Source organism: Dendropsophus ebraccatus, chromosome 1 (assembly GCF_027789765.1).
Source record: "Dendropsophus ebraccatus isolate aDenEbr1 chromosome 1, aDenEbr1.pat, whole genome shotgun sequence".
NCBI classification, from domain to species: domain Eukaryota; kingdom Metazoa; phylum Chordata; class Amphibia; order Anura; family Hylidae; genus Dendropsophus; species Dendropsophus ebraccatus.
The window spans coordinates 41,130,570-41,150,040 of NC_091454.1; the positions used below are offsets into that span (position 1 = coordinate 41,130,570).

The window sequence follows — 19,471 nt, forward strand, 5'->3', positions numbered from 1 at the left end:
ACTCGTGTGGTGTTACTTTGACAAAAAAAAATACATTTTGTGATATTTATAGTTTAAATCACAAAAAATGTATTCTCTGTCCCCATCCCTTCACCAGCATACACCCTCAATCCCCCTGTCCCCATCCCTTCACCAGCATACACCCTCAATCCCCCTGTCCCCATCCCTTCACCAGCATACACCCCCAGTCCCCCTATCACCATGCCTTCACCAGAACACACACCCCAGTCCTGCCCTTCCTCCCCTATACCTTCATCCGGAAACCTCTCCCTCACCTCCACATACTTACAGACTTGCAGAATGGTCTGGTCGTTCTTTATGAGGGAATGCTAAGCTTGCATAGGTGCGCAGGAGCATAGCGCTGCTGCAGCAGGTTGTGACGCACCCATCCAATCAGCAAAGAGTGCAAGCCAGGCAAGGGAGAACCACCAGGGGCTGCAGCTTCTGCTGCCATTGTGACACCGCCGGGGCTGTGCCGGAGTCCTTCTCCTTATGCAGCTGCGTGTCAGCGAATATGGCTATACGCGTGTCAGTGTTAATGTGCGTGTCATAGGTTTGCCATCACAGGCCTAATGGTATTTTCACACATTTAGGTTTTTAATTGCAATTGTTAAAAAAAACAAAGCCAGGAATGGATCTGAAAAGAGGAGGAATCTCAGTCTTTCCCTTATAACCAGTTCTCCATTTATAATCAGTTCTTGGCTTTGGCTTCAAGAATTGCAATGATGCGTTTTCTAGGAAGAGAGGGAGGAGCTTGGGAGTAGTAGAATATACAGTTTGTAGTCCTATTTTATATTTCCAGTCAGGGGTGAAGCATATAAAAACACATTGAAGACATTACTATTAGTGATAAAACTATATTAGAAAGATATATAGCCTGGAGTGATAGTTTTATTTAAATACAATTTTCTTACACCGGATTACCCGTATGACATACTTGTAGGTGAAATAGACTGGAATAGTTCAGTCCTGAGCTTCCCAGCTCCCGGGCCAACACTGTAAACCTAAAATGAACTCTTCATGCAAAAAGTACTAACTGCATTGTGAAAATAATGATGAAACTCCGTGTATCAATTTTTCTCCATCTGCAAGGTCAATGCTTGCTTTTATTAAATTGAAATATTCATAATTTTCATTTTGATGCTGGAAATTCATGCTTGCTGCGTTCTGCTCACACAAATACCACTGTTAAGAACTCAGGCATTACAGATAAACACGGTTCTCATTACAGCTACTTTCGAACATACAGTATGCAACATTAAACAGGTCTTCCAATTCTTAATACATTTCAGTTTGGCGTATACTCTGGACTTCTAGCTTTGCATGCAAAAAATTTTCATGTATGATAAACTATTCATGAGGTTACTGCATTCTGAGACCAGTTAGTATTTATTAAAGGAGAAAACCAGCAGATTATAAAAACTTACAGCCGGCAGGGGGGAAATTGGTTAAGGGTGCGTTCACATGTACAGGATCTGCAGCAGATTTTAGGGCACAGATTTGAAGTTGCAGATTCAAATTAAATCTGTGCCATCAAATCTGCTGCAGATCCTGTACGGCGGGGCCAACCACGGGACCCGCACTGGGCTGCAGGATCTTTTCAGCTGACATGTCACAACCCGGCTGATGGACTGACTGCTCAGCCAGTCAGTGTGTGGAGCGGGACCTAGCTCCAGTCACTGATTGGATAAGCAATGAGTCCATCTGCCAGGGGAAATGAGGGTGGGCTTGGGGGGGGGGGGCGCTCACACCGCGGGCATGTAGAGAGATGAGTTAGTGCTTGTAATAATTGTCCCCACTGCCCCTGTCATCCGTCAATTATTTAGGGATATCTAATGCGGGATATACTTATTTGGGTACCCACCTACTTAATGGAGGCTTTACCACCTATTAAAATCAAGGTCTAGCTATGTACCAAATTGAAGTCCAGTTACTGTCTACAGTCTTACTGTCTACATATGGAGAGAGGGGGAGGAGAATGTCACCTGTAAGTCAATGAATGTAAATGCCTTGTAATCATTTGGGGGGGGGGGGGAGGGGGAAGGGATACTGTGATTGTATAGCTGTAACACATACCTATCTATCATACTTGAAAAGTGAGGGTGCAAAAGAATCACAATTTGCCTTGTTTTCCCCCACATGGCACCCCAATGTATATACTGATATTTTTTTTACTTTTTTTATGGCAGAAATTTCATCATACTCTATTTGTTTTGTCTCTGAAAGGAATGATACGGGTATTATAGCATTACACCTATGGTATATGTTATACCATGTACACACATAAGAGAATATCTTGTTCTCTTGTGTATGAACAAAATGCAGGCCACCATAAAACCATTACGATTCGACTGCAGGTGTAGTCTAAATAAAATCACTGAATATGGTCATAGTACACAGTGAATGAGGTGATCTCTTTTAATATTATTTCATGGTTTGTTCAAAAACCTATTCAAGTATGACATTGTATCATTAGGTATGATACAGCTATTGCATGGCTGCTGATTCCTGAAACTAGAACTCATTTTCTATAGCAATTCGCGACATAAGATGAATACAAAAGCACCTAGCACACACAAGGTTAGAAAAGGCAGTACACAGAAACATAAGCAATATATTAATCAATGGGCTGGCCTGGGAACTGACAGAATATTGCATATTTTACAATGCTGAAATGCGTGAGTGAATAAATATATCATTAAAGCAGATGTTCATGCTCAGAGAATTCTATTAACTGGATGATTGTCTAATGGGAAACCATGTTCCCCACACCTCAAGAAGAAGATTTACTATCTTGATGCTCCCACACCAATTTCTTGCGCTTTACAAGACCCTTATTTCAATGGATTGGATCAAAAGGTTGATTGATCATCAAATAAAATCCAACTACAGTTTTATAGTTCACATAAGTGAGAAATAGAACTGGCACTACCCACTTGTCGTCATATGATGTATTCATATAGGGAGAAGCTATATCTCATATAGGCTATGCTCACACAACGTTTTTTCAGCTCTGTTTAAAATGACGTCCGTTATTTTGAGTCTAAAATAATGGACGTCATTTGGCAGCCTTGCCTCCCGTTAGTGCAATGACGGCTGTTGGGACATCATTCTAGTTTTAGGTAACTAATTGCTCTTTGGGTGTGGCTTAATTGAAAACTCCATTGAATTTAATAGTAAGAACGGAAAAAGAACGGTGACAAAACACAAAATGTGTGTGAACTAATAAAAAAGCGTCCGCTGTTTGCAAAAGACGTCTGAAAATAATGATCATGTTCATTTTTTTTACGTCCACAGCAAAAACTTCTGTTATTCAATACACTGTGTGCATTGGACGTCCGTCTTTCCATTGACAGCAGGAGGAGGTGTCAGGGACCCCACAACAGCAGAGAGTGGTTGGCAGCCGAAGGAGTGGTGTCAGGGACCCCACAAAATATCAGGCCATATCAAACATGTATGAAACGAATACTATTGCACAGGCCATCCTCTTCTGTAAGGCTTATAAAACAGCAAACTGGCTTTACCAAGAAACGACAAATGATGGGCAGGTGGTGGCTCTGCTGAGCGGAGAAAAGATCCTAATAGAGCAAGCCATTACTATCCCGAGGTTTAAGAAAGTTCTTGTCACCACTAATGTCTGTACTTGCGGAATTTATATAGAACGCCAAATTACCTGGCTCCTGAGGTGCTGAACACAGCTCTCATAAGTGGATATAACAGAGCGGCCGACTGATGGAATTTAAAAGTCATTCACTCTGTTCATCTTAGTAGATACCTACCATTCATAGAAAGTATCTGCAATAGGTCTCTGAAAGTTCAAAAAACAACTTTACACCTTTATTCCAGCTGCTATGACATAGCAGGAGCAGTCTGTTTGACCTGAAAGGGCCTAGGATAGCCAATTGTAGATGTCAGTGTAACCAGCACACCATATGGAACCCACCATAGAATACACTGCTGCAATCAGACTATACTACTCAAACTTTACAGCGGTCCCTGGAGTTGCACACTGATGCGCACAATGCTTGTGTCTCCCGCTGCCTCAACAAATCTGACCTTTTGAGGCATGATGTGAAATATGTTTCACCGGTGCTCAGGCTCTCTGAATCAAATGGGCGAGTCACATTTTACATCAGTCTGATGAGCTGAATAATTTCGTCTTACCCTGCCTGACAAAATCTGCCCCTTGTTGCTGAATGGATGCACTGGTGCTGAGACTATGGGTGCCTTTATTTGACAAAAAATTTTTAAGCCAAAGCCTGGAATGGAAATGAGTAGAAATCTCAGTCTTTCTTTTATAACCTGTTCCCTGTTTATAGTCTGTTCCTGGCTTTGGCTTCAAAAATATGTCAGATAAATCTTAATGTAAAGGCACCATTAGACAATCAGCTGCCTGCCTTCTTCTATAGTAAGCCAGCTGCTTTAGACTTCTTCTCTCTCCCTGCCTTTCAATTCTGCCCCTTGTTGCTGACACTGGTCACTGCTGATGAGAATTAGATGAAGAGTACTGCACCCTGTGACTGTGATGCTCTGCTCCCTAAGTTTCCGAGCTGAAAATAATCGCTGCCTACATGCTCACTACCTTATATACAACCTCTGACATCACCCTCCTATGTGCCTCATGACTAGCTAACCCTCTCCTGATAAGCTAATTTGCTTTCCTGCAAATGAGCCAGCGCAAACGTTCTGGACATGAGCTTTTTTTTTTTTTTTTTTTTTTTTTTATTTTATTATAACCACCATTTTGCTGCAGTTTTCCATGGCCAATCATTTTTTTATTCCACCCAAATCCGAGTTCAACTCAAAACTTCAGGTCAAACTTGTGTTCAGATGGTCTGGTTCGCTTATCTCTAATGTTTAGGTCCGCCAATATCTGTCTAAAGCCAGCTGTCTCTTCACTCTCCAATATCTTTCTATCCCCGGGATTGAATCTCTCCAGCCCTATCATCACAGTAATGAAACCCAAATACAGTGGTACCTTGGTTTAAGAGTAACTTAGATTAATAGCGTTTTGCAGGAAGAGTTTTTTAAAATTGCAACTTGGTTTAAGAGCATCGCTTTGGTTTAAGATCTCCCTGTACTGGATGATAGCGGGAGGCGGGCCTGCACAAGGTGGTCTACAGCATTGAACTCTGACCCAGGAAGTCTCCCTCACCTTTCAAATCATGGCAGATCTGTCAGCCCTTGTGTTTTCCATCCTCTCCATTCCTGCTATAATATGCCTGCAGCTATACATACTGCTGCTATAATGTGGCTGCCCTTACACTCAGCCATTCAAACTGCTGTATATAAAATTTCTGTCACTGTCCTCCTGCACAGCTCTGTGATTCTCACTTCTTCCTTGGTCTGTGCTGAACCCCTTCCCCATTGCTGTCATGTGACCACACAGACCTCTGACAGCAGCCCTGCTTCTCTATTCTAGCCTGTTGTTCTACACTACTGCATTATGGTGATCTGCACCTCCATTCTGTATCGACAAACTGCTGTTTTTTTAAACATTATACACAACATGCTGATTGTACACTGTACAGTAACTTATAATATGACATATTCATCCAAGGCACCACTGTACTAGTGGGACTCGAGATCTCTTCAGTAATGTCATTCAGGGCTTGCTTTGCAGCTTTTTAGGTCCCTGTAGTCCACACCTGCAGCAATCTTATAAATCAGCGCTTCTTTCCAGCTATTGGTTATCTAGAGCACACAACTCTATAACCTTATCAGACCATGAACTCCTTGTCTTTGTGGTGTGCCACAATGCTTATCACTACTGTGCATTAGCATTAGATTCTACATACTGTATACCGACACTGATTCTGGGCCCACCAGCTATAAGCTAGAAACCAGGAAACATGGATTCTTGGTGCACTGCAACTGGCAGGGTATGGGGATTTTGCTACAAAGTTAATAGCTTGGTATCAAAAAATACCCAAGGGCTGACAGGCATAGTGGATTCTAGTAGGTCCATTTTGGGTGGTAGCCTGGGGCCCTGAGTTCCTGGGGGGCCCTGGCCACCCAAACAGACTTATACTTTCAGTGGTGTATTGTCTCCTTTCTACAGTTCTGACACGGTTTGCAAAAAATTCTATCCCACATCTATGAGCCAGGGCTACCATTGTTGCAGTGGGGTGGAGAGGTCAACAGCCTGGGGCCTATTGTAAAGTTAATCCGCCCCTGCTAACAGGTGTACGACAATAATGGGAGTGAAACACACATTGTAAGTAACACATAATGGCAATAAGGACAATTAACTTTACTTACATCGACATATACTATACATATACTTTTTACATAAGGGGAGCATATAAGGTTTATGCCCCCCTCCCTTAGAATTTGCCCCCTCTATTTGTATTACCAGTTGTAGACTTGCTTCCTGTTAGTTAACATGACGGCATTATATGAGGCTGAACCTGACAGATCATTATTATGCATGGAAGAACCAATGTGTTTGTGAATGAGGTGAATTACAACAAGAAGCATTTCATGTTACTCTCATAGAAGCTTTTCTCACTTTCACTGATCTTAATATTTAATTTTTTTCACTCTTTACAGATTTTGCCCTTAAAATATCTCAAATGAAATGACACTTTTAGGATTAAGAGACATTGATCACTAACAGAGCTGAACAACTCAATGTGGAAACAAGGCTAGGCAATGGTGTAATTACACAGATTTATCTGACAGATTTTTGAAACCAAAGCCATGAATGTATTTGAGAAGAGGAGAAATCTCAGTCTTCCCTTTATGACCTGTTCCCTGTTTATAGTCTTTTCCTGGCTTTGGCTTCAATAATCTGTCGAATGAATCTCTCTGTGTAAATGCACTCTTAGGCTATGTTTACACAATGTCAAAAATAGAGAAATTTTTGATATTTTAAAAAACGTCAGTTATTGCTGCGATTTAACTGATTGCAATGCATTAAAGTCAATGGAAAGACGGACGTCCAATGCACACAATGTATTGAATAATGGACGTTTTTACCGCGGACATCAAAATAAAGATCATTATTTTCGGAACGTCTTTTGCAAACAGCTGACGTTTTTTTTTGTAGTTTGAGGGTTTTTTTTCACCGTTCTTTCTCCGTTTTTACTATTAAATTCAATGGACTTTTCAATAAAGACATATCTAAAGGGCAATTAGTTACCCAAACTAGAATGATGTACCAACAGCCGGAAAGGGGAGGCTAGACAGTTAAATGACGTCCTTTAGTTTAGACTCAAAATGACTGACGTCATTTTAAACTGAGCTGAAAAAACATTGTGAACATAGCCTTAGTTTAATACTGTGTCATGTATTTTCCTGATTGTTCTTGCTGGACATCCCTGGGCTGAAGAGCTGACTCAGTGATGTCTCATTCTAGTTGTATTGTACCAAGTAAATGTAAATAATTGCATACATTTTCTGTAACTATATTTTGTTCTGCAAATAGATATCGGAGTGGTCTTTTCCTTTTAGGTTGTTTACACACAGTAAAATAATACCAAAATACAACCATAATTTCAAAGTCAAAAAGTCAGAAGACAACCATAATAATGCTCTTAATTGAAGTCAATAGGAAAGTTGTCTGCAGTGCACACACCATATAGTCGTACGCACCATAACAGTCGTAATGAATTTCCACCATAAGAATAATGAACACGCTCATTATTTACAACCTGCTTTTATAAAATGAATCCCTGTTTTTCTTCACCTCTTCACACATTGTTTTATTTTCACTCAAAGTTATGACCATATTTTGGTATTATTTTATGGTGTGTGAACATAGCCTTAAAACATAACTCTGATCAAAAACAATAAATTCAAGTTTTGGACAAAACAATATTGATCTGTGCATGATCCTAAAAGAAGGCTTGCCTTTTTGATCACTTCATATTTTTGCTCTTATGCCGTTTACTGTTGGAGAAGAGCACTGTTATAATTTGATTTTGAGTTTAGCCAATTCCACATGCTGTGATATAAAATATATTTATTTTAATGTGTGTGTTAAAAACTTTTTAATAGTATCTATTTATTTATATTTTTAAAAAATATATACATTTCTGTTGTTCCCATAGGGGACTTCTATAAGCAAAAACAACTAAAAGCAGGCTGAATAATTTGCCGTGTCAGGCAGCCCCAGAAGGCCTAGAGTACGATCACTGGACCACCAATAAAGTATGTAAAGGCTGTTTAAATGCCAATGTCAACATGTGGCCACAAGGTGTCTCCCTTTTTCTCAAACTACGGTCCATGCTCCCACCAAATTCCCACAGGAAGGGACCTATGCAGTGAGTGTGTGTGTGGCATTTGTGCCACTATCAGCAGCATAGTGGCTCAGTTGTTAGAACTGTAGCTTTGCAGTGCTGGGTTCACATTGCAGTTTTGACAGGGACAAGTTGAAAAAGTGTTTAATATATTACTGTGATAAGAGGACATTTTACTTTCATACAGCATATATATATATATATATATATATATATATATATATATATATATATATATATATATATTTATCTATGATGCCACAGCAGCTGTAGTGTAGTAGTCAGGAAACACAAGTCATATCTACATGTAAATTAGTGTATTGCAGGCTAGAACTATTGAACAATTACAACTCATATCATGCCCCGAGATGTTTGCAATTATGGGAGTAGTAGTTCTGCTAAGCGTTACATTAGTGGTTATAATACATTTCTGGGGCAGGGTTGCTAGTTTATTGTTGTATATGGTAATTTGTTTTACTGAGACAGAATTAGATCATAAAAGATTTTTTTTTTTATGTGCTAGGCAACTAATATATTCAGTTATATGATTATAAAATAATATGGGAGTGATTTATCATCTGTACAATGTGTGCTGCAGTCACTATGGAGTCTTCCTTACTGTGGAATGCTAACTAGGCACAGTTTCGGAGAACTGCAGATAAGGTGAGAAGAGGAATGGGGCCAATTGCTGCTAAAGGAAAAGATAAAAAAAAAAAAATCTAGAAAGGATCATAGACAATGCCCATACAAATTTGCATGTATTTTATAAGACACTTGATGACAGATATGTTTAAAGTAGCTGACATGGACAATCAATCTATGTTGGCTATTAGTTGCGGCTCCCAGCTGTTGATTGCAGCCATGAGCCATGATGTATGGAGCGGGCTTTGAGTCCTAACCCCACTCCATACACCTGATGGCACCAACCAGTTAAATAAATAATAAAAAAGGGTACAAACATATCCTCTCACCCTCAATCCCCTGCTACATTTAAATTTCAGTCCCTGTTGCAAAGCACTTTGTTGTGTAGGTGTCAGCACTAGGGCCTTCTTACTACTCACCACTGCAGCCCAGATTAGCTGACTGGGCAAGTTTTTTTGAAGACACAGACACAAAGAAGTGCTTCTTAATGCTGATTAGAAAGCTGTATTTTTTTGTACTGCTGTAGGAGTTAGAGGACCAATATTTTATATTGTATCCAAAAAAACCATTTAGTTGCCAATATTGCAATGTCCCCCTTTACAAACTCCTATTAGTGGGATAAAAAATAACCTTTATTATTATAGAAAACCACACACATTTGTTTAAAATAAATCTACACAAAACTACACAAAGTGACTCTGTATCACTCGTATCCTCTGGTCATAGGACCTATGTTATCTTGACATCAGTGCTTTCACCTAACCATGCTGCCCTGAGATCCTCCTGTGGTTTATTTGGGTCCCCCGCTGAACTCGTTTCGGCAACAATAGCCCCTCAGCTAATCACTGACTAAAGTGGGACAGCTCCATGTACAGTGATTGGATTAGCAGGCTGTCATTACCAAGATAAGTCAATCTTAGAATGATCAGCCAGAAAGTTCCGCTTGGTTCTCACATATATTTTAAATGCAATTATAGATGCCAGGTCAGCAACTCTACAGCTGAGCTGCCAAGAAGCAAGAACAGAGATTTAGAAAGGAACCAAAGGGCAATGCTCTTTAAAATCTCTTGAGGAAGAAAATTTGTTTGACACGACTCTATTGATGCCAACACTTTCTAAAGCTTCTAATTCTCCCCGAATCCAGATTTCAGTTACCTATCAATATTTAAGCTTGCAGTTAGCTGTGTTTACCAAAGTCAGCAATTAATATGGTTTTGCTACGTCAAGTATTTCTTGTAGTCAGTCATCACTTCTGATTTTTACACTGACATTGTCCAAATGTGTGCAAGAAATTGTACATTGTACCATGACACACTGTTTTTTAAGGTCCCTACTCTCCACTTGGAGAACCCACAAAGGAAAATAAGACTTATTTGTCTAATGCCAAGACCCCTTCCACCATCAAGGGTTTGCCTGTAACAGTATTCAATTACAAAAAGCTCCTACCTTGCTTTACTGCTGGTACACTGAAAACCCCTGACCTCTGCATGGAGCTCGGCACATTTTCCTTTCCTACTGGATTGCCAGCTGGAGAACAGAGGTCAGAGGTTATCAGTGCAGTGAAGCAGAGATCTCTGTCTTCTGCTTGTTAACCCTTTTTTTGTGTTGCAGCATGTAAGTAAACATTGGGTCACTTACACACTGCAGTACATAAGGGGTTAAGCAGAAGGACACACATTCTTACCTTCTCCCCTGGGCCCCCTCCTGCACAGGCCCCATAGCAACTGTCTACCCTGCCTCTATGGTAGCTACGCCACTGCCTTTAGATACAGAAAATAGTAGAGTAGAGACCTCCCTGATGGTGACTTTTTCTTTTCCTTTTTAACAATTATCATCTTTGAAAATGGAAGGTACAAGCTATCCCAACCACTGTCTTTTATTAACTGGTGATTGATCAAAATAATATTGTTTTTACTGGAAAAATTAGTATATGTATAAATATTACCTTCATGTTAGATTCATCCATAGTATGTGGCATTTAAATCTTGTTATAACAATGTAACAACTATTAAACTATTAATAGGCTCATCTCTACTACAATATTAAAAGCAAGATTGAGTTCTGCACTTAAAGTAGTAATGCCTTCAACATCTGTACCTTTTCTATCATATTATTTATCATATTTACGGTATCGCTGAACAACAGATGTATTCAAACAAGCATCGGACATCAATCTTCATTACATCAGCTAATGACTTGCAATCATAGAAGCCTGAAATCAACATAGCTGTGCATCTTGGAACTGATCTAAGCTCATTGTGGGTGGGTTGGGCTCATCAAACATGAATTTAGGTTTGATATGACATCCAAATCAGGTTTTTGCTTAGCTGCCAAATTAAGGTGGTCAGAATTATTCAGGCAAGTAGAATTATTATTGTAGCTGTGGGATCAGTGTTACAGAGAGTAATAATCAACAATTGGTGAGAAACATTGTGTACAATTACAATGTTATCTAATGGAGACACCATAAAAATCTGATGGGTACTGAGACCTAAAGGCCCTATTACACAAAACGATTATTGGCTGTATTTGGCGATAATCATCTCATGTAATAGAGAACAGTGACCAGCCAACATGAACAATGTCGGTTGATTGTTGTCTGTCGTTGTCTTTTAACATGTTGAAAGACAAACGACTTAGATAGCAACGATCTGCTGCCCTCGCTCAGCGGAACAGAAGCAGCAGCGGCAGACCACTGATATCTTCTATGGGCTGCCCAATCAATCAAAGGATCACCCGGGCAGCCAGCCTGACCCAACAACCCCCCCCCCCCCCCCCGCGCAGCTCCCCGCGGCCACCCTGGCTCTTACCCGCTTGCTGCCGAAGTGTATATTAGCGCTGGAAATGAGGAGCAAGCGAGCGCTGACAGCCCGGTCGCCCTGTGTAATAGGGGCTTAAATCTGCAAAGCAAAAGGCAATCCTGGTGATGGCCCTATTAAGGAGGTGTGCAGCAAAAGTGTGGCATGTCTATAATTTCATACACTATATATATACACATGTATGTTGCACAGCTTGAGAAAGGCTCATACCGATTGAGCTGAAACGTTGCTAAATGCACTTGTGGAAGCAATAAACTTCACAGTTTGAAAATTTACCTACGGAGTGCTGCGGTAATTTTGCTGGTCTATATATATATATATATATATATATATATATATATATATATATATAAATATATATATATATATATAGTAAATATTCCATGCTTGCATGCTTGCTAGATAAACTTCATGCTGGACTGGCAATGCAGGAGCACAGTCCTAGAAATGAAAGTATATGGAATATATATATATATATATATATACACATACAGAGTGGTCCAAAAAAATGTATCCCCTGCTTAAAAGTCCATAACTTGCAAACTAATTGACGGAGTTGTCTCATATTTGGTGAAGGTGTAGCTTAAAGTCCAACTTAAAGATATCACTGTAGGTGTTCGAAATGGTCACCATTCACATCCACACACAAACGATGCCGCCGAACTGCAGCACGAACTACTGACTGCAACGTGTTCAGTTCGATATTTGCACATGAATGTACGATGGATTCTCGAATGTTCATCGAATGTGTGTGGCTTTTGTCGATAAACGACGTCCTTTAGTGTTCCCCACAGGTAAAAGTCCAGAGGAGTTAAGTCTGGGGAACGTGGTGGATACTCCACAGCACCTCTACGGCCTATCCATTTTCCTGGTAGATTTTCGTCGAGATCCGCCCTAACACGATGTTGGTAGTGGGCTGGGGCACCATCTTGTTGAAAGTAAAATCTTCCGTCTCCATACAGTTCTCGGATGGCAGGTAAAATGGATGTATGAAGCTTATGAAGGTACACCTCACCGGTAACTGTGCTGTCAAAGAAGAATGGCCCAATCAAGCCCCGGTACGACAACCCACACCACACATTTACTCCTGGCAAATTCATGGCTTTGTTGACATGGACGTTCAGATTTTGGGCGGCCCAGTAGATGCAATTGTGGCGATTTACTGTACCATTGAGTTTGAACTGTGCCTCATCAGACCACACAATCATCTCTGCAAACTCGTCATCGTTGCGCACCATGTTGTTAAAGCACTCACAGTACTCCATTCTACCATCTGGGTCGTCCTCGTTCATTGCGTGTAGCAATCGTGGGATGTAGCACTTCCACTTTGCTGTCTTTAAAATTCACCGAACACTTGAGCGACTCACAACAGTTTCACGAACACACTGTCTCAAAGACTTCTGTGGTGAGCTAGTGAATTGTTGTAACACACGACGGGAGTTAGCTGGACTTGTTACTGTTACAGGTCGTCCAGATCGTTGTTTGTGTACATCTTTAAAACAGCCTTCGGCTTCAAATTTGTTTCGAATGCGACGAATCGTTAAACGTGTTGGTGGCTCTATTTGATACTCATTTCGCCATTGCAGTTGAACCTCATTAATGTTTTCGTACTTAAAATACCACCTCAAAACTGACTTCCTTTCATCGAATGTAAGCCTTGCGCCAGCCAGACTATCTGGCGACTGTCATCTGATAAAACAATACAACGCTTGTGTGGTGACTGCTGGAACTACAAACTAGTACACTACCAAATATGAGACAATTCCGTCAATTAGTTTGCAAGTTATGGACTTTTAAACAGTGGATACATTTTTTTGGACCACTCTGTGTGTGTATATATATATATATATATATATATATATATATATATATATATACTGTATATTCCATATACTTTTATTTTTAGCACTGTGCACCTGCTTTGCCAATCTAGCATGAAGTTTCTCTATCTAGCAAGGATAGAATACTTACCCAGTTCTGCCCAATGGGCTATATCTACGAATGTTTGTGTTTTTCATTCCCCTAGCGATCGTTGTTCCAAGACCAGTTCAGTTCAAGCATAATTTCCTAGGCTCTTGCAGAATTTATCCTAGGAAATTTCTGCTTCTAAGGTTTTACTGGTTCAGAGCAGGTCAAGACTTTGTAAGTGGGATGGAAATACCTGAACCTCACATTAGACTTTGCAACCACAGATTTTTGTTACATAACTTTTGCTTCCACTGATGCCTTTAACCCAGTAGAACGAGTTAATTTAGCTTTTTTAAAAGTCTATCAAACATCATAATGTCCATTTACAACCTACCTTTGAAGAAACAGTCTTTGCTGTGCACAATGTATATCTTCTTTCCATGTAAGCAAGAAGCCCGGTGAAGTTCACAATGGTTCTCATAAAACTTGCCATCAGATCCACAAACTGGCATATATCTAGGTTTGCATCTCTCTATGCACACACACTCTGGAAGCCCAGTCTCTAGACTAACAATACATCTTCTTCCTTGCCCACAGTACTTCATTTCACACGGGGAGGAAAGCTTTTCTTCTTTTTCATTCACTATAAAAATAGTAAGAGGCAGAAGTCAACACAAGATTGTGCCATGACATTATGATCTATTCATTATTTCTTTTGTTTGAATTTTATATGTTTATTTAGAATCATTGTAAAGAGTTGTTCTCTTCAATAACAGATATAAAATAAATCATGCACTACTTAGTTTTAAAAGAAAAAGATTTGGCAAATAAGAACAACATACAAAGGGAAATAAGGGCCAAGAAGTAGCAGGAAAAAATGGTAATGTAACCCGGATTGATATTGATAAAAACGGACGTGGTCAATAAATTTAATTTTGAGTTTGCGAGTAGGTAAACAATGTCCTATGGATAAAGTAAGAATTCTCAATTGTAATTATGTTTTTGCTGCACTAGAGTGAACTTTTTGAGAATATAATATTATAGAAAAAACTTGAAATTGGGAACTAACATCTCATCTTCTGCACTGTGATAATCTCATTGAAGTCTATGGTAGAAAAAGCGCCGCAGTTTCACAAAAAAAAAAAAGCCACACCCTGAGCATTTGTATCATAGCAATCAGTCTTCCATCCGAAATGGGATAAAACATGTTAATTTTAATTGGTTCTGATACATATATATACACAACTATAGATGTTCCCCGACCCCTCAGTGCACTGTCCCGCCTGCTTGACTTGTACTATGCCTTATACTTATGCATTTATATATATATATATATATATATATATATATATATATATATATGCATTGGTAAATACGTCTCCCTCTATAAATCTTGCACAGTAACACTAGCATCCAACTAGTGTTACTGCGCAAATGCGTAATCTGGGCCTTGGACGGAGACATTACTACTTTTCACTACATATACTGTATGAATATGGATAAGTAGGAGGCGTCATAAGAGGCAACAAGCAGGCAGGATGGAGGGAATGGCCTAAGTGCACCAAATCAGCTTATTATTAACATATTTCCTTTGGATAGAAATACCCAAAATGGTATCAGAGAGCAAGATAAAAAGGTCAGTGATGGAAGCTACATTTCTTCCCCTACAGGTATATAACAGCTGGTTTGTTTTTATGAACCTGCTATTAGTTTCCCTTTAATAAATCTACAATATGTGTAAGGCCTTGCAGGAAATAAACTCTACGGTTGCCGTCAAATACAGCAGTTTATTTAGGGAAACTGCCACTGAAATTTTTGAGCTAAAGCCAATGGTGAATCAAGTAGGAAGCAGACATATAAGGCTTTATTTCTTCTATTCCTAAATCCACTCTTCGTTTTGGCTGCAGTGGCGGGTTACCAAAAAAAAATCCTATGCATATGGAGCCTTATTCCTTGATGTCATATCCACTCTATGTATTTCTTTTTTGCAACAAATAACATGCAAGTTTTTTTTTTCTTTTCATTAAATCCAGGTATCCTTCAAACATCTGTTCATCAATAAAGTTAAATATGCTCAATCTGGGCTCTTATGCGTTGCTGTTTATTTAATATCTGTATTTACAGCTCACGGTAAATTGCTGTCATACTTCAAACTAATAAACAAAGCTTTTCAAATTGGAAACATATGTGGTGGAGCTATCTGAAAACCTTCCAAAGATAGCGTGATGTTATAAAAGAAAATGACTGAATTGGACTGAAACCAGCTTGAAGAGATTCTGAGTTAAAAATGCAGATGATGTTAAACACTTCAAATTTTGTAATTCTAAACCAATTAAACAAAACCATTTTTTTTTAAAGAGGACCTGTCAGCTTCTCTGATATGTCTGTGGAGCAGAATAGGAAATGTTTCTATTCCTGACATCAACTCAAGAGCAACTTTTTGAAGAACTCTGCAGTGAGACCCTAAGTTCTAAAAAAAAGGTATAAACGGTGTTGGACACCTTGGCTTTCATATAGGGAAACAGCAGAATATCTCAGGATATACTCTGACCCTCCCAGCCTGTGTTAGCCCCTAAACTCTTCTGACTAGACCTCTTCTCAGACACACCTCCTAAGCATTCTATTAGGAGTCGGAGTAGACGTGGTAGTGGGAGACCCGACTTTGCTTCATTTACCCTGTCTAAAGTGACTTACTGTAGTTCATCTAGTTTTTAAGCTAGGTAATGGATGATATCCTTTCCTTCTTTTCTTCTGAAGAAGAGACTATCCTCTTGTTCTTCCCTACCCCTCTACCTCCTTACCTAGCCTTCCAAGGCTCTGTTAACACTAAACTATTCAAAGGTGGACTGATATGGGGTCCACTTTTTAGTTGTTCTTTTTTCACTGTCCTTTCACTGTTTTTACTATTAAATTCATTGGACTTTTCAATTAAAGACACACCCAAAGGGCAATCAGTCCACCTAAACTAGAATAATGTACCAACAGCCATCAATGCACTGATGAGCGGCCAAACCCAAAATAATAAAAATTATTTTGAACTCAAAATAAAGGACTGCATTTTGAAAAATGATAAACAGACAAAAAAAATTGTTGTGGACACATAATCATAGAGTGATAAATCTAGGGCATTTTTCTATTCCTTATCCCCTTCAAGACTGAGCCCATTGATGCACAGATGTCTGGGTCAAATGCATGCAATGTTCCTCCCCACCTTCTAAGAGCCATATCACTTTTATTTTTCCACCTACAGGGCCAGTTGGGGTGTCACACCATGATCTCTAGTTTTTATTAATATTATATTGGTGTAACAAAAAAATGTTTACCACTTTTTATTTTTTTCTGATAAATAATTTAAAAAAATAATCAATCCTGGTGGTTTTTGTTGTTGTTTGTTTGTTTACGCCGCTCACCGTGCGGGAACAATAATGTAATATTTTAATAGATATGACAATCCCGCATGCTAAACTATATAATGTTTATTTTTATTTTTTAAATATTTTTATTTTTATAATGGGTAAGGAGGTATATTAAACTTTATTGGGAGGGGTTATAAGTTTTTTTTTATACTTTTAAAAACTTTTTTACTACACTTTTTTTTTACACTTTTTTTTCACGAGATTATCATGAGATTGCATATACTGAACTATGCTATGCTATGCCATAGCATAGCATAGAGCCTGCCTGAGAGCAGACTCTATGCATGGATGGCCAAACTGACAGAACAAAGGTAAGTGGATTATCGCCGCCCATCGGAACACGCGATTGGGACCCCGCAGCATGGCTGTGGGGGTCCCGATCACTCAGTGACAGGAGTTTGTCCTGTCACTGAGTACCTTAAGCGCCATCATTCCTATATTTACAACCCATGTCAGTGCACACTATGAAGCGAGCGGCTCCGGACACTTGCTTCATATTGTGCAGTGGGAAGTTCTGATGCGGGCGCGCACGGATGCGCCCGCATCAAAACTCTACAGACATAAAGATCATCCGGCTGGTACTGCAGTACTGGCCAGGATGATCTTTTCAGAGACTGGCAACTCCGTGACCCGGCCGGGTCACGGGACGGCCGGTCTCTTACGCCATGTGAACATGGCCTTACGGGAAATGCACTTAAAGTTCTTTTTTCCCTGCACTTACTACTGTATCAAGGCTTCACTTTCTAAAATGATGATTTCACGACTCGACTCCCAGAGCTGTGCGGGCTGTGGCTGCTGGAGAGGATGATAGCAGAGGGATGCTCAGTGTCCCTCCAGTGCCCTGTGTCCCTCAGTGTCCCCCTGCCATCATCCTCTCCAGCAGCCACAGCCTACACAGCTCTGGGAGTTTCAGTGGGTGGTGACATCACCATGTTATCCAGGAAGTGACATCACCATGTTATCCAAGAAGTGACATCACCATGTTATTTAGGAAGTGACATCACCATGTTATCTAGGAAGGTACATCACCATGTTATCCAGGAAGTGAAGCCTTGATGCAGTAGTAAGTGCAGGGAAAAAAAGCACTTTATGTGCATTTCCCATAATAAGTGTATATTGGTAATTTGTATAACTTTTTTTTTTTTTTTTTTGGGGGGGGGGGGGCAATACAATACTTTAATAAACATTTTCACTGGACTTCTCCTCTAAGATGTCTACTTGTCTCATTCCCATGCTTGAAGAACAGCAGCAGGAAAACCCCACTCACACTCCCTGTTTCTCTCTCTTCACCTTTACTTTTTATTAACAAAACTTTATCAACAACATAACACTATGTCTGAATACATACAATACTTTACAGTAATGTAGTTGTAATACACAAAAAGAACAAGTAATATTTCAGCATTATGCAAATTCCAGCTGACCCAATTATTAGTAAATGGCTTCTGATAGTTAAAGGATCCAGGGCAGCGTTTTTTTTTTTTTTTTTTCCCCCCATATATGACAGAACCCAAAAAACACATTTGAACAGACTAAGGTTGGGTTCACACTACATTTTTGTAATCCCTTTATTTTATCTGTTTTTGCAAAAAACGAATGGAGGAACTGCATTCCATTTTAATCCATTTTTTCATTGGCTTCCATTCTAAAAAAAAAAGCATCAAAGGATCAAAGCATCCTTTTTTTTAACGTACACAAAAACAGAGTGGACCACATTTTTGTCAATGGAAACATGGATCCAAACGGCTGCACAGAAATACATCTGTTTTTCAATCCATTTTTTGCAAAAACAGATGAAAAAAACAGATTGCAAAAATGTAGTGTGAACCCAATCTAAGACTTTCAGTTATTTTACTATCTGGCTTTTTATATGCAGTTTATAATACAGTAAATACTTTTGAAAAAGATATATACAAGTGGAGAAATCAGAAAGGTACAATCTTGTATGCCCTATAGAAACACATATAAAATAATGGCAACAAATCACTTTTTTAAAAAAATTATTTTCAATTTAATTTGTAAAATAAATAATGAAATTTTAAAACTTTTAAAAATCCTGATGTTTCATATTATGCCAGTTAATAACTTAATTTTTTTTAAGGTGAATGTCACAACCTGCCAAATGATAGACGATCTAGGCTTCCAAATGCCTGGTGTCAGCAGATGTGAGCCAAATAAAGGAAGCTGCCAAAACAGGTGCAAGGTAGACTAATCTCTGAGACAGAGGGGAGGGATGAATCTGGAAGGAGAAATACCTTACATAGGACGATCGCCAAATCTGCAGTAGGAAAGCAGCAAGTGTAAAATGCTTTCACTTGGGGCACAGATGAACTGAAATCAAAGCTTAGCACAAGAGAGTTACTGGCTCCGGGAATGGCACAATGTGTACGGCTCATTGCTCTGCACTGCTGGTAAACCCTTTAACATACTTTTAGGCCCATTT

General features: G+C 39.4%; 1 protein-coding gene across 1 annotated transcript in view; it reads right to left on the bottom strand.

Annotated features, from left to right (window-relative positions):
• The window catches only part of LOC138782175 (follistatin-related protein 4-like), a 584,758-nt gene that overhangs the window by 267,654 nt on the left and 297,633 nt on the right, over nucleotides 1–19,471 (bottom strand). Inside the window, exon 3 of the mRNA XM_069956808.1 lies at nucleotides 14,007–14,255. Coding sequence (XP_069812909.1) covers nucleotides 14,007–14,255 — 249 coding nt within the window. The remainder of the gene's footprint in view (nucleotides 1–14,006; nucleotides 14,256–19,471) is intronic.